This window comes from Pituophis catenifer, unplaced genomic scaffold (genome assembly GCF_029215685.1).
Source record: "Pituophis catenifer annectens isolate HBS135680 unplaced genomic scaffold, rPitCat1.0.hap2 SCAF_1, whole genome shotgun sequence".
NCBI lineage: Eukaryota > Metazoa > Chordata > Lepidosauria > Squamata > Colubridae > Pituophis > Pituophis catenifer.
Genome location: NW_027256881.1, coordinates 327149046 through 327163283, shown reverse-complemented (window position 1 = coordinate 327163283; position 14238 = coordinate 327149046). Strand labels below are relative to the sequence as shown.

At 42.7% G+C, this 14238-nt stretch overlaps 1 protein-coding gene across 3 annotated transcripts in view; it reads right to left on the bottom strand.

Moving 5' to 3' along the window:
- MDGA2 (MAM domain containing glycosylphosphatidylinositol anchor 2) overlaps nucleotides 1-14238 on the bottom strand; it is a 603292-nt gene that overhangs the window by 216139 nt on the left and 372915 nt on the right. For all 3 annotated transcript variants that reach the window (XM_070931707.1, XM_070931708.1, XM_070931709.1), the window contains exon 7: nucleotides 3893-4222. In XM_070931707.1, coding sequence (XP_070787808.1) covers nucleotides 3893-4222 — 330 coding nt within the window. The remainder of the gene's footprint in view (nucleotides 1-3892; nucleotides 4223-14238) is intronic.

The following is a 14238-nucleotide window of genomic DNA, read 5'->3' as shown; positions in this document are numbered from 1 at the left end:
AGAGGGAAAAAAACTGTTTAAACTCTTGCCGCAGGGCTTCAAAGGGCCGTCCTACAGCTGATCAGTGTTAAAAGCAAACAAATGAGTCGGGTCGTAAGTGCGAGGACTGGTCGTAAGTGCGAGGACCTTCCAGAAATGACTCTGACCAGCTAGCCACGCCCACCTAGTCACATGACCTCCAAGCCACGCCCACAGAACCGGTAGTAAAAAAAATTAGAACCCACCCCTGCCATACACCTTAAACTTGCCAAGGTTGACAACACTGTAATTCAGCTGAAGTATTGGGCAGCAACCTTGTTTAACCGGTGCAAAAGCTATGAAGAATTCAGACAAACAAAAAGCTTATTCTTATATATTTGGGATGGCTGAATTTTCACATGATTTCAAGTCTGTTACTCAACAGTAGTTTAAATGAGATGCTGAGGAGTGACTTTAGAACCCCTTTTGCACAAAACAGGATGCAGGGCAGGCAGCCAGCACAAATGGACAGCACAAAGTTAGGTGAAGGATTATGCATGGGGTGAAGTGGTAAATCTGTTATTACACATTTCCAAGTCTACTTGTTGTGGCCCGCCGGCGGCCAGTAGAGCTGGCAGCAGAGTCGGACAGTGAGGAAGTTGGGGAGAAACATGGGCCAGTCCTGGGGGCTGGGGAAAGCTCAGATGAGGGCTCTGCGTCAGAGGCAGAGAAGGAGCAAACAGCAGAGAGGCAGAGGAACAGCTGGAGCCTGTTCCCAGTGTGCACATGCGCAGAGCTGCCAGAAGACAAGAACAACTAAGAAAGCAGGGTCGACTTGGGAGTAAAGCCACACCTTGGAGGTGATTGGCCCTTCCCATAGTAAACAAAAGAGGAGCGAACAGGGAGTGGGCTTTTGCAGGAAACAATTCATTCGTTCGGTTGTTTTAAGAGTGGAAAGTTCTGTTCATGACTCTAAGAGACTTTGTGCCACGTTTTGCCTTACGCTGCGTTTGGAAGCTAGTTATCTGGCAGCTTTCCAAGCGAGATAAGGATTGTGTTGATAAATATTCCTCTGAAAGATTGTTTGCCAAGCCTTGCTGACTGTGAATGAAAGGAATTCACAGTTGTGTAAATAAAAGGGGTTTTGCCGGGACCAAGACTCTGCTTTGTGCTTTTTAAGGAAGCCTAGGTCAGAACACCACTGAACCAAAAGATAGACGGATGATAGATTTCAAAAATGAAAAAAAATGCAAGGTAAGCTGGCATTCCACAAAGCCAAATGGTTGCCTCTGGCAGCATATTTATTTCGAAGAATGCCTCCGAGTCACATAGACGAGAATAGAAACTGGGGGGGGGGAGTTGAGAAGATGCCCGTTTGCCAAGCAAAAGGACAAAGGTAAGGTGAAGTGACATATAAAATCCTGCAGAGTTAAGAGTGGTGTCAGGATGTATTTGTAGATTATTTCCTGGTAAATGGATGTTTTGGGACTGACTGTGACCTTCTACAGCAATCACTGAGTCTCATCTTTGAGATATTTTTCAGAGTTCCACAACATGCCTGCAGTTAAGGGCTCAATGACAATACTTAAATGGGATAACCAGGAGAAAGGATGTCTCCTTGGGAATGCTATCTATCTACAGCAAAAATATCATTTTTCTTCCATTGCTTTCAGTCTCCAGGGTACAGTATCTTGTCAAGTCTCTAACTTCCAGGGTCTTATGTATGTCTTCAGCTAAGAGTTAGTATGTTGCATGTTTAGATGTCTCTAATTTCCAGGATCTATTTATGTGCTCACCTAACAGTTAGTATGTTGCATGTTTAGATGTCTCTAATTTCCAGGATCTATTTATGTGCTCACCTAACAGTTAGCATGTTGCATGTTTAAATGTCTCTAACTTCCAGAATCTGTGTATGTCCTCACCTAACAGTTAGTATGTTGCATGTATAACCCTTTTTTTTCCCATCAAATTTTGGACATGGCTTGAAGTTCTATGCTTCCGCTGTTAGATTTTGCTCATCGTTTTAAGGTATGAAATTAGGTTTTATTATTGGAACTAATTAGGCTGCAGGACTGTTTTTAACGGAATTAATACATTTGCATGCCCAATTCATTTCATGAATTTTTTGTGTTAGTTATTTTGAATTTATTTAACAAAAAATATAATGTATATAAATCCATAGCTAAATATGGTTGAAAGATTGAGGGCAAAAGAAGAATGAGATGACAGAGAATGAGGTGGGTGGATGGAGTCACTGAAGCAGTAGGTGTGAGAAGATGGTAGAGGACAGGAAGGCCTGGAGGAACATTGTCCATGGGGTCGCGATGGGTCGGACACGACTTCACAACTAACAACAATAAAATAATTGTTATCATGGACTTGGTAAGTTAGTAATGATTTTACATACATAGTGAGATATCCACAATTGTTTTATGACCAAGGTGATCCTACAACTGTTTTGAGAGTATTAACATCCTACATGCATTGGTTTTCCTCTTTCTCTCATTTGACTTTTCTTTACACATGGTGGAGCACCAAATCCAGTGAGTAGCATAATCTATCACTGGCTGAAGAAGCTATGAAAAGCTTTCAGGTACAGCCATCTGATGGATTCGTCTGATACATCCAATTGCTCTTCCAAATGAATCTGTTTCAAGAAAAGGTAATGCACTGGTTGCTTTCTCTTGAAGGAGAAACACTCCACAGAAGAAATGGCCCTCTCTGCTTCAGCCTTGCAAGACAAACACAAGCCACAATTATTGATCCATCATATGCCAGACATTTAATAATCTTTGCTTGACACACACATACAGAGCTACACATGTTCTGCCTTTTGGAATAGGTTTTGCTAGAACTGAAATGAAATTCACCACCAAGCAACAATATCCCCCACTCCTATGAGCAAATCTATTTTCAGATCCTCAAATGTTTCTCATATTTATTTCTACATCAATGTGGAAGTATTTTGAAGGGTCACAGCACAGTGGCAGCATGTGTGCTTTGAATGCAAAATCTCCATCAGTTAGTTGCCTGTATTTTTAAGGAGACTGGGGGAAAAAATCAATTGTGAAAACAGCTGCATGGTTAACCAGGGAGTGTAACAGGGTCTTTATGCTTTGGGGAATAATTTGCAAGATTGCCAATGACTAATGACACATAAAGAAGGAGAAGGACAACCTATTCTCTTTTTCTAAACTTGATTTCCACCCCACCCCCCAAACTTTATAACAACAACAACAATAATTTTATTGTCATTGTATGTGTATACACAGTATACCCATACAAAGTAGTGAATTTTGTTAAGTAACGAAATTTACTTAACACCCAAAGACCAGGTCCAATACACATAACAATCCCCAAGCGCACTCCCACCCACCACAAATTCCCCACCCCTAAACCACTCAAACATCCACACAACAGACCAAGTTTATTTCTCTTTCTTTCACTCTCACTGAAGAAGGTGGATTGTATTTTCCATAAAATTAGTTTGAAGAGGAAAGGGTATTGAAATTAGGCTGATGCAAGGGTGAAACGCTCCCGGTTCAGACCAGTTCGTCTGAACCAATAGCGATGGCGGCCGGTGGTTCAGAGAACCAGTAGCGATGGCGCAAGGCTCCGCCCAGCCACCTGATCGTCATTACTTCCTGGTTTTAACCAGGAAGTAACCTGTTTTTTACTGTCTGTGCATGCACAGAAGGGTTTGCACATGCACAGAGGGTCCACGCACGCATGTGATGCGCGGCGAGTGCACTTCTGGTTGGGAAGGTGGTTGGGAAGGTAAGTAGATTTCACCTCTGGGCTGATGGCTGCAGTTTGCTCATACCATTGGGTTTCAAGGGGAAAAATGACCTGGCTTTCTTTCAGAAAGCTTGCTGTCTTCCTAAAAGAACTGAATTTCTACAATTCCTATGGGAAATTACAGAAACACCCTCACCTGTGCTGCTGGAAATGTTGACGTCGATGCTGATATCTGAGATGCCACCACCTTTCAGAGCTGCAACACATGTGTACGTCCCAAAATCCGTGAATTTCAAATCGATGATGTCCAAATTGGTGGTTCCCGGAGAGACATCAGGATCTGTTTGAGTAATCACCATCCTTTCAGAGCTGCGCAGTGGTCGGCCATTTTTAAACCAACTGAACATGAGCTCTTCAGAGGGAATCGCTTCCACTTGACACGAGATCTTGACCTCTCTCCCTATCTGAATGTTGTCGTCTTTATGATATGGGTCAGGCGTGATCCAGAACCGTCCTTTCTTCAAGGCTAAAATGGGGAAAGCAGAATATAAATGAGTTTGATGCAACACTGACCTATTTGCAGACAGATGAGAGGTCATGACCAATTTGGTGAGATAACTGGTTTTGAATATAATAATCACTTCTGCAAATGAATCATGCTTTGAAGTCTACGCTGCTTCTTCCTGCAAAACACGTTAGACTTTACGTCCAACTACAGATAGTTTACAAGAATAAATCTTAAAATATGGATATTACAATCGAACCATTTCAAAAGAAATGCAGTAGAAAACAATCCAAATAAAGCTGTAACAAATCTGGTGTCCTCTCCATAGAGAGCACCCTCTCCATACGAGCAACACGAACAGTCAATCAATTCCAAAATCCATCAGAAACATAATAATTTACATTTTCTTTCTGAAAATTGCAAAGTAGGCACAGTTGAATTCAACAGCTGTGGATAGGGATAAAAAAACTAAGATCTTCTTTTGGATTCACACCTGATACATTTCCCACAGAGGGAAACATGAGACAGTCCTTCTAGGTTAAACAACAGAAGGATAATTTAATTTAATTTAACTCAATTTACTTTCTCAATTTAGGCGCTGTCCAAATCTCAACTGTCTCTGGATGGGTACAATAAAAAAACAAGCAGAACAGCAAATACAATACAATGATTGTTGACCTATGTGTGAGTTGGGAGGCTATGTGAAATTGTTTAATAATTATATATAAAAAAAAAAAGAATGAAGAAGAAAAACGGATGGCCCCTGACTAATTAGTGTACACACGCACCCTCAAACAATTTGACAGGAGCCACATCTACCGTACTCCAAAGCCTGAGAGAACAACCAAGACTTTAAGACTTTCTGGGATGCCACTGGGGCCAAGGAGTAAGGAATCACAATGGATATTAGAGGGAATCTCATTTTAGAAGGCAGTCGTCACAAAGTAGAAAGTAGGCTTCTTGAGTCTGGAAAGATAACATTGTATAATTGAAGATACCCAGAGGGTGCCAATCCTGTCATTTTGTACCACACATCACGAGATATAGGCACTCCCTCAGATAACCAACCCCTCCACAATGGAGGGTTTTTTTCTTAGAGAGCAAGGAAAAATAACCTTGATGAAAATATGCAGGAACCATTACCTAGGCAAAAGTAGATGAAGCATATCTTAAGCAGCAAATATTCATAAAACGCTCAGACAGACACCTCCCTAATTCACAACAGCATAAGGAGGAGGAAAAGGTACAGCACAATCAGACGTGCAAGATTCTGTTATCATAGCCCCATGATGCCATGATCTATGGCATGCGTGTCACAGGTGACACATAGAGCCTTCTCTGCAGGCACAGCAGCCGTAGCCCCAGCCCCACCACCCATGCGTGCATGCCTCCCGCTGGCCAGCTGTTCTTCAGGTCAATGTCATGCATGTGCGTAGAGTGGGGCATATGTGGGGGATGCGTGCATGCATGCACAGGGGGCTGAGTGTACACACACGAACCCCCAAAATGCAATGTGAGCACCCCTGTGCATGCATCCTGCACCCCCGCAGCCCATTTTGGGCCTGGAAGACCTCCTGCACCAACCTGGAAGCTAAAAATGGGTGGGTGGGGGCGGGGCACATGAGCAGGGGTCATGCGCGCATGCATGGGGCACATGTGTGGGGGGGCAAGGTGCTTTGGGGGGTGCTCACATTGCATTTTTTTGGAGGGGCGCATGTGCTTTGGGCACTTGGCACCAAAAAGCCCTCACTGTCATAGCCAATCTCAATAAATAGCAATAGCACTTAAACTTATATACTGTGATGGCGCAGTGATTAGCACTTAAACTTATAGAGATGCGGTGGCGCAGTGGTTAGAATGCAGTATTGCAGGCTATTTCTGCTGACTGCCTGCAATTTGGTAAATCAAATCTCACCAGGCTCAAGGTTGACTGTACTACCAAGGCTCTTTTGAACTCCAGCCTGAATTTTCAAAAGCAAATTTTAAGTGTTTTTTTGCCTAATGGGGAGATAGATCTAATTGTACAAACAGAACAAGCAGCCTTGTTGAAAACTCAGATTCTATCTATGGCATTTCAGGCAGTGTGGTTAGGAAGGGGGGAAAAAATGAGGTGTCTGCAGGATCTGAAGCTTTCAAATGAGAAGAGCAGCAGTCTGCTATTGCAATGGATCTGCATGCAATGTCGTCATCTTCTTTTAACGACCCCATAATCCCTTGTGGGGAGGAGTCTGGGCAACTGAATGGAGCTGAGCGTTTACTGGCCAGATGCCCTTCCTGTCGCCAATGTGGAGCAAATATATTATCAATGTGCCCAGAGAGAGAAATAACTGACTCTACCTAGGATCAAACTCACAGCCTCCTGATTGTGAGGTGAGAACTCCACCTCTAGGCCACCGCACCACTCATCTGCATGTGATGTCATGACCTGCATGTAAGAGGGCAAAGCTTGGGTTGCAGTGTAGCAACACTGCTTTTGCCATTTGCTTTGTCTACAGGGAAAATCCCTCTTTCTACTTGACATCTGGCTGTTGGAGTAAACATCTCCCTTGATGTCCAGCAGGCTATCAGACCCACCTGGCTTTTCTCTCTGTCTCTCTCTAAAATAGAAGCAAGCATGTTTCAAAGCAAAACGCCAGCCCCGAGCATGATTTTTATTTCCAAGAATGCTCTCTTCCACTGGGCCCTTCAGAGAATAAAAACCATTCTTTGAAAATAATATTGGAGACTGGTTACTTAATTATATATTTCAAAAGATAATGTTGTGTTGAGAGGTGATAGATTGCATCTTTGGAAGGCTTGATTCTCTACACTCCAAATATGTTCAACCACCTTAAAAGCTTATCAGTCCATGCATTAAAAAAAAAAAAATCTAATGGATGGAAACAATATAATTATGAGATGATTAATGTGTCATTAAGTAATTGTGAGTTCCTAGTAACCCCATAGATTGATTTCCTCTGCTGCTAACTTGGTCTTTCAGGCCTTCCAATAGAATACTCATTACCATTGTAACTGGTAATTCCATCTTGCTGCTGGTCTTCTTCTCTTACTTTCTACCTTTCCCAGCAACAGACCCTTCTCCAGAGAGTTAGGTCTTTTCACAATGTGTGGCATAATTGGATCCTGCTCCTTTATGCCTTGGGTGAGAGAACCTTGTTCAATGATCCATTTCTTTGTTTTCTTGGTTGTATGTAGAAGTCTCCTGAGAATATCATCCCTCTCCATTCCTAACCTACTTAAAGTTCGTAGAGATTCTCAGTCATTCAGGTCATGGTTGTCCCAAAGGTGCTTTTTCATGAGGCAACTGGACGTTCTTGTTTTTTCTTTGAAGACATGTCATTTCTCATCCAGTGGTGAAATCCAAATTTTTTTACTACCGGTTCTGTGGGCGTGGTGTGGCTTGGTGGACGTGGCTTGGTGGGCATGGCAGGGGAAGGTTATTGCAAAATCTCCATTCCCCTGTGGGGGCCAGCCAGAGGCAGTATTTGCCGGTTCTCCGAACTACTCAAAATTTCTGCTACCGGTTCTCCAGAACCTGTAAGAATCAGCTGGATTTCACCCGTTCTCATCCAAGAAGCTTCAGGGCTGAAGAAGCTTCTACAGTAGTGGCCAAAATTATGGAAACCTTTTGGGAAAAGTGTATTTTACTAAAACTAGCTAATAACACCACTTTTTTTGGAATAGTGCCATAAAATTATATATCAATGGAAAGATCATTTAATCAAGAATGTAATGCAATAACTTTTATGAAGATATACAAAAATTATCACCATAGAAAAAACGTGATATAAAAAATTATCACCATGTCAGTTAATACTTAGTTGGGAAACCTTTAGCATGAATTACAGCCTTACAACGTCTTCCCATGGACTGAACCAAGTCTTTTAGTTCTGCAGCTGTTATAATGTGAAACCAAGATTGAATGATTGCTTCTATTTACTGGGTTTTATTGCTGGGTCACTTCTGACTAACAAGTTTCTTTAGTCGGCTCCATAGATTTTCAATTGAGTTAAGGTCTGCACTATTTCCAGGCCATTCCACCAGTGGAATAGGATTATCTTGAAACTCAAAAAAAAAAAAAAAAGTGGTGTAATTAGCCATCAAACCTCAAAAATACACTTTTCCCAAAAGGTTTCCACAATTTTGGCCACTACTGTAGGATGAGAAGTAAAACGTCTTCACGCAAAAAACAAGACAGTGCAGTTGCCTCCTGAAAAAGCACCTTTGGGATGTCCTATCCTTCTTCTTCAAAGTACAATTCCGAGATAAGACTATTACAAATTTCTCCATTTATAACTCATTCCTTTTTCTTCCAGACACACCACTGAGGCATACATGAACCTCCTTCCTCCGTTCCATGCCTCACCGTCTTTTTGCTGACCTGTTGCATTACTTGGTTAAATATGACTTGCTGTCTTGCAGTTAATTGTTAATTTTTTTACCTTTGATTGCTGCCTTCTAGTTTGGATCTGATCTTGATCAATTGTTTTTTTTGTGACCAATTCTGTGGTAATTCTTACCTCTGGCAACTAGTTTCCAGATCCGATCTGGTGGCTTCCTTTGTTTTTCAACCTGTTCTGCACGTCCACATTTTTCCATGAGTTCAAATTCGGTTTATCTATCTCTCTGAATAGGAGTTCCTGCTCTTTGGATTTTATTAGGGTCCCTCAAAAACACAACATGGTGTAGCTACATCGAAAGCTTCATTGCAAGCTAGAATGAAACCACATACATGTTGCCTCTTGATATGTGAAGATCTTACACCAGTGATGGGGAACCTTTTCGGCACTAAGTGCCCACATCAGAATGTGTGTGCATGCACATCCATCTGTGCATGCTGGAGCACCGGAAACCCAACAAACAGCTGGCCACTGCACCAAAAATGGCCTGAAAAATGGCCTGGTTTTTTTTATTATTTTTTTTATTTTATTTTATTTTAATTTGATTTATATGCCGCCCTTCTCCGGAGACTCAGGACGGCTTACAATGCGTTAAGCAATAGCCTTCATACTTTTCTATATTAATACAAAGTCAGCTTATTGCCCCCACAAACTGGGTCCTCATTTAACCTACCTTAGAAAGGATGGAAGGCTGAGTCAACCTTGAGCCTGGTAAGATTCGAACCTGCAGTAGTTGCAGGCAGCTGTGTTAATAACAGGGTGCTTTAGACCACTGTACTACCAAGGCCCTTGTCACGAGTGTTTCCAGGATTGCTGTGGCTACCTGCCTACTCACAAACAGTATGGTTTTCAATCAAGCCATCTCCTGTTGGCAATTACCTGCAAGCCTTCCCTGCCCTAGATAATTGCAGGTTAACTCCCCATATAAGCAAGGACCTTTTGCTTGCTACTTGGGCCTAGACTCCTGGTTTAGGCCTAAATGCACAGCTCCTGCAAGAAGCTCAGTGCAACGCCGCAGATGGGAGAAGAATGCAGATAAGGACTCCAGACGCCGTTGCAGAGAAACTCCCACGGATGCTTGCCTTTTGCTGTTTTGTAGCACGCAAGCTATCATCGGGACTGCTGTTGCTGGACCTTTTTCCTCCCACAAGCTTCAAGCAATGTTTGCTGTTTGAACTGTTTTTACTTCAGGTGACTTTTAGCTGTGATGTTTGTGCTGCCCCCATTTTGATTGCCTTGATGATGTATCGACGCCGAAGCTGCTTACCTTCATGCTAGCTTTATTCTCTTGTGAACTGTTTCGGTATTGTGGAGAGGGATCTAGGGAGATAGCCTTGCTTCACATACCCAGATAAGACTTTGTTTTTAATGTGCTTTCTTAAAGACATAGTGCTTTTTAAATGTTTTAAAGTAAATTATATTTTTACACAAGACGCCTCTGTCAGAATTATTTCAGTCTCAGTGTGTTTACTCATGAGCTGGTTCACGGTCCGGGGTACCCCTCAACCCCATTTCATAACAGCCCTTTTGTCTGTTTTTCAGGCAATTTTCCGGTGCCTGCAAAGACCAGCGCACCAGAAACCAGAAGAGCAGTTGGTGATGGTGGACGTGCCCACAGAGAGGGCTCTACATGCCACCTCTGGTATGTATGCCATAGGTTCACCGTCACGGTCTTACACCATAGCAATTCAAAGCCTTTGCTTCTTGTCCTGCCTGAAAAATGGCTTTTCACCCTGCATTTCATGCCTTAATGCCACATGATCATTGATTGTTGACATGACTGACATTAGTCTTCTGAGAACCACTGCTTGTAAACTTCTCTCTCACAAGTGATGGAGAAGGAGAGACATCAGACGAAGAATAGGGAGGGAAAAAATCTGATTCTTCTCCATTGGCATGGGTGCTGCTATCCTGGGATCTTTATTAGAGCTGAAGGCTTGTAGTTCATTATACTTTTATAGACCAATATAACCGTACAGCAGTGATGGCTAACCTTTTTGCTGCCGCGTGCTAAAAGCAGAGGGAGCACAGGGGGTCACGAGTGTGTGTGCCCACACCCATAATGCATTGCCCCCCATGCCCCCTGCACATGCGTGTGTGACCCCCCTGCACATGCATGCATGAGCCCCGTGCTCCCCCACCTCCCCACGCATGCACCTGTTTTGGGCCTGGCAAGCCTCCCTGAAGCCTCCTGGGACCAAAAACGGGCTGCAGGGGGGCACGCCGCACCCTCCCCCCCCGTGGCCAGTTTTGGAATAGGGGGTGCACTGCTCCCCCCACGCTCCCCCCACCCGCTGCGCATGTGCATGAGACCCTCTCCCACCCCCGTGCATGCATGCGAGACCCCCCCACGTGCATGCATCTACTGCAGGTGCCCCGCTCCCACACCAGAGACCCGAAAATCAGCTGGCTGGCAGGAGGCATGCGCACATGTGTGGTGGAGCCGAGCTGGGCGACTGCTCGCGTGCCCACATAGAGGGCTCTGCATGCCACCTGTGGCACATGTGCCATAGGTTTGCCATCACAGCCTTATAGTATGTAACAAGAAAAGCCAACCAGGTAATATTCACTGGGAATGGAATTTTCTTGAAGGACATCTTATTCACCCTATAGCCAATTATAATCTGAAAAGGTTCCATTCATATGAATGAAAACTTAATTTACAGGAAGGAACCCCTGATGTCCCACCATGCATATAGAGAGTCCCTTTTTGATGAATTGTGGATGACATCTGGAGTGCGTGCAATGTATAATGGTGTTGTGGACAGGCAGGGCTAGTGGGCACAAGTATAGTCTTATACATTCAGCGAATGAATAGAGATGGGCATTTTCACACTGAGGCTTATTGAGGCTCCGAATAAGAATTTAAGAGAAATTTCCATGTTCAGAGACAGTAGATCTGGGAATACCAGATGTCAGGAATGATAGACAGCAATAGCTGTTAGTTTTATGCCTGGCTTCTAAGCGTTTGGCTTGTTGATGCTGCAAGCAGCATGCTAGACTTACAAAAGCTTAGTCACAGATACGTTGGGGTCATTTCTACATGCTTATCTATTGATATACTCTTTTGGGGGCCTGAGGCTTTCTACTGGATGTATGCAGATTTAAGGTCTGAGTACCAGCAAGCTTCAGCTAAATGTAAGCTTGAGATAAATATATAGCAACACAAGACATGCACACATTCGTTTCAAATGTGCATTCATTACTTGTCCTGCCTTGCATGGTTTAAACCAGGGGTCTCCAACCTTCACAACTTTAAGCCTGTGAATTCAACTCCCAGCTTTGCTGGCTGGGGAATTCTGGGAGTTCAAGTTCACCAGGCTTAAAGTTGCCAAGGTTGGAGAGCCCTGGTTTAAAATACTTCCTTAAGATCTTTTCTGCGATGTATATATCACTTGCCTGATTTCTGATTGGACTTAGTGACTTATTGGAAAAAATACCCCATCATTAAATTATCAGAACTCTCTGATTAAATGTAACATTTGGACATCCCCATTGCATGAAGGAAGCAATGAAATACAAAGGCTGATCCATGTTTCATTTTAAAGCGTAAATAATAGCAGCCCACAGTAAATGACAGCTGACGGGCTAGCATAGCAATTCTCATTGTTATTCCCATTTCCATTAGTTCAAAGGATCCTAGTAAAAGCAGGACCTATTAGCACCATAGAAACAAAGCCATTCTCATGAGGCATTAGCTTAGCATTTCCTAGTATAAAGCACAACCCAGCACAGCGACTGAATAGCTGGAAAAAGTTGAATATTCCCCTACAACTAAGGAGGAGTGACAACAAATTATTCATGCTTTTCTTTAGTCAAGCATCAGGGACTTCAGGGTAGCTATCACAAAGTAGAGAGAACTCTGGAGACCTCTGGTTTCTATTTAATAATCTATTTCCAAAATGTACAGGCACCACAGGTATTGCAAAGGCATAGCAGCATGTGTCAGTTCAGACCTTCAGAAATTATAGTCATTTCTGAGCAGAACACCAATTCTAAACACAATCCCAAACAGCGCTCTTAAAAGACAAACATTTTAGATGAGTTCAGCGCCAGCGGAGTAACATAGAGGGACAGTTTTGAAACATGAAGGTTTTGATTCAAGACCTCAGCTTGGATGAAAAGTTTTCCGGCTAGATTTAAGGAAGTCTCAATTTTGGAGTGCAAGAGATGAGACAGCATTAGCAGTAACACTTAGACTTATATACTACTTCATACAAAGGTGATATTCAGCAAGTTCGGGCGAACCGTAGTAGAGACCTGCGGGTCACCCACCCCACTGCCCCGATGCTATGCCACGTTTTCAAGCCGTGCACATGCGTTGAAGCCACGTGTACGAGCAAAGTGTATGCGCAGGAGGCCGTGTGCATGTGCGGAGGTGGCACGTGTGAGCGAAGTGCGTTCACATTTTTAGAATAGAATAGAATAAAATTCTTTATTGGCCAAGTGTGATTGTATACACAAGGAATTTGTCTTGGTGCATACGCTCTTGGGAGTACATAAAAGAAAAGATACATTTGTCAAAAATCATAAGGTACAACACTTAATGATAGTCATAGGGAAACAGTCAATATAAATTTCTGATTTTATGAAAAAAGATTAAAGGTGAGCAGACCAGCCCAGGTTTTCTTCCTCTACCTATTCACTTAGGGAGGGGATCTCTGTTTAGGCAGACATTTCCTATTGATCTATAAAATTGAAAATCCAGAATCTAGAAGGTCAGACAAGTGTTTTGTTTTGTTTCAAAAAGTACAAGTTGATTTTAGTTTAACTTTCTGAAGCCCAGTTGCCTTCCAATAGCTCTGTGCCTTGGCAAAATAGAAGTTTTTCCTTCAGCATTTTTTGGAACAGCTATTCAACGACATGATTAATCCTGATGGGTGCCTATTTTCTCCAGAGTCAAAGGACATGCCCTTAAAAATTGAACTGTGAGAAGATTCAGTCTGGAAATTTCACTGAAAGGCAAATCAATCAAATCTCCAAATTAAATTAATTAGTTGAATCAAATCAATTTGAACTGACAGATGAATTACTTTTGTACATACAGGGAAGCAGTTTGTTTTCTGAACGATGGAATTGCACAAATCTGAAGATTTGATATTCCAAATAACATTGTTTTGAAGTTCCAAATAAAAATGATGTTTCAAATTGAAACAATATGATATTTCAGATTGAATCGATGTTGCAAATCCAATTCAAAATGATTTGCACGCTTTATGGAATACCTTATTCTAAGGAGCAATTGTGGCAGAAGGTTACAGTCCCCACAGGATACTTATGTACCTGTAGGATGCATATGGCTAGCTATGCTGTGACACAAATTCTGGACAGTAGATTTTTGGCCTGATGCAGCTGGACTCCTCTTCTGCTCTTAAGACTATGCTAGTTTGGTACTAGTTTTTCTGACTTTTAACACCCATCTGTCAGGGGCAAATAACCAGTCCAAATTGAAGGTCCAATTAAACTGATTCATTGCTAAACACCCTGTGCACAGGAATCTTCTCAACTAACTGTTAGCACCTGTTTGGAGCAGTAGTGGGATTCAAATCCTGGCGCTACCGGTTTGCTATCTGAAGCGCGTGGGTGCGCTCACTCGCTTTGCAAGCACGTGGCGCTTCTGCGCATGCACAGAACATT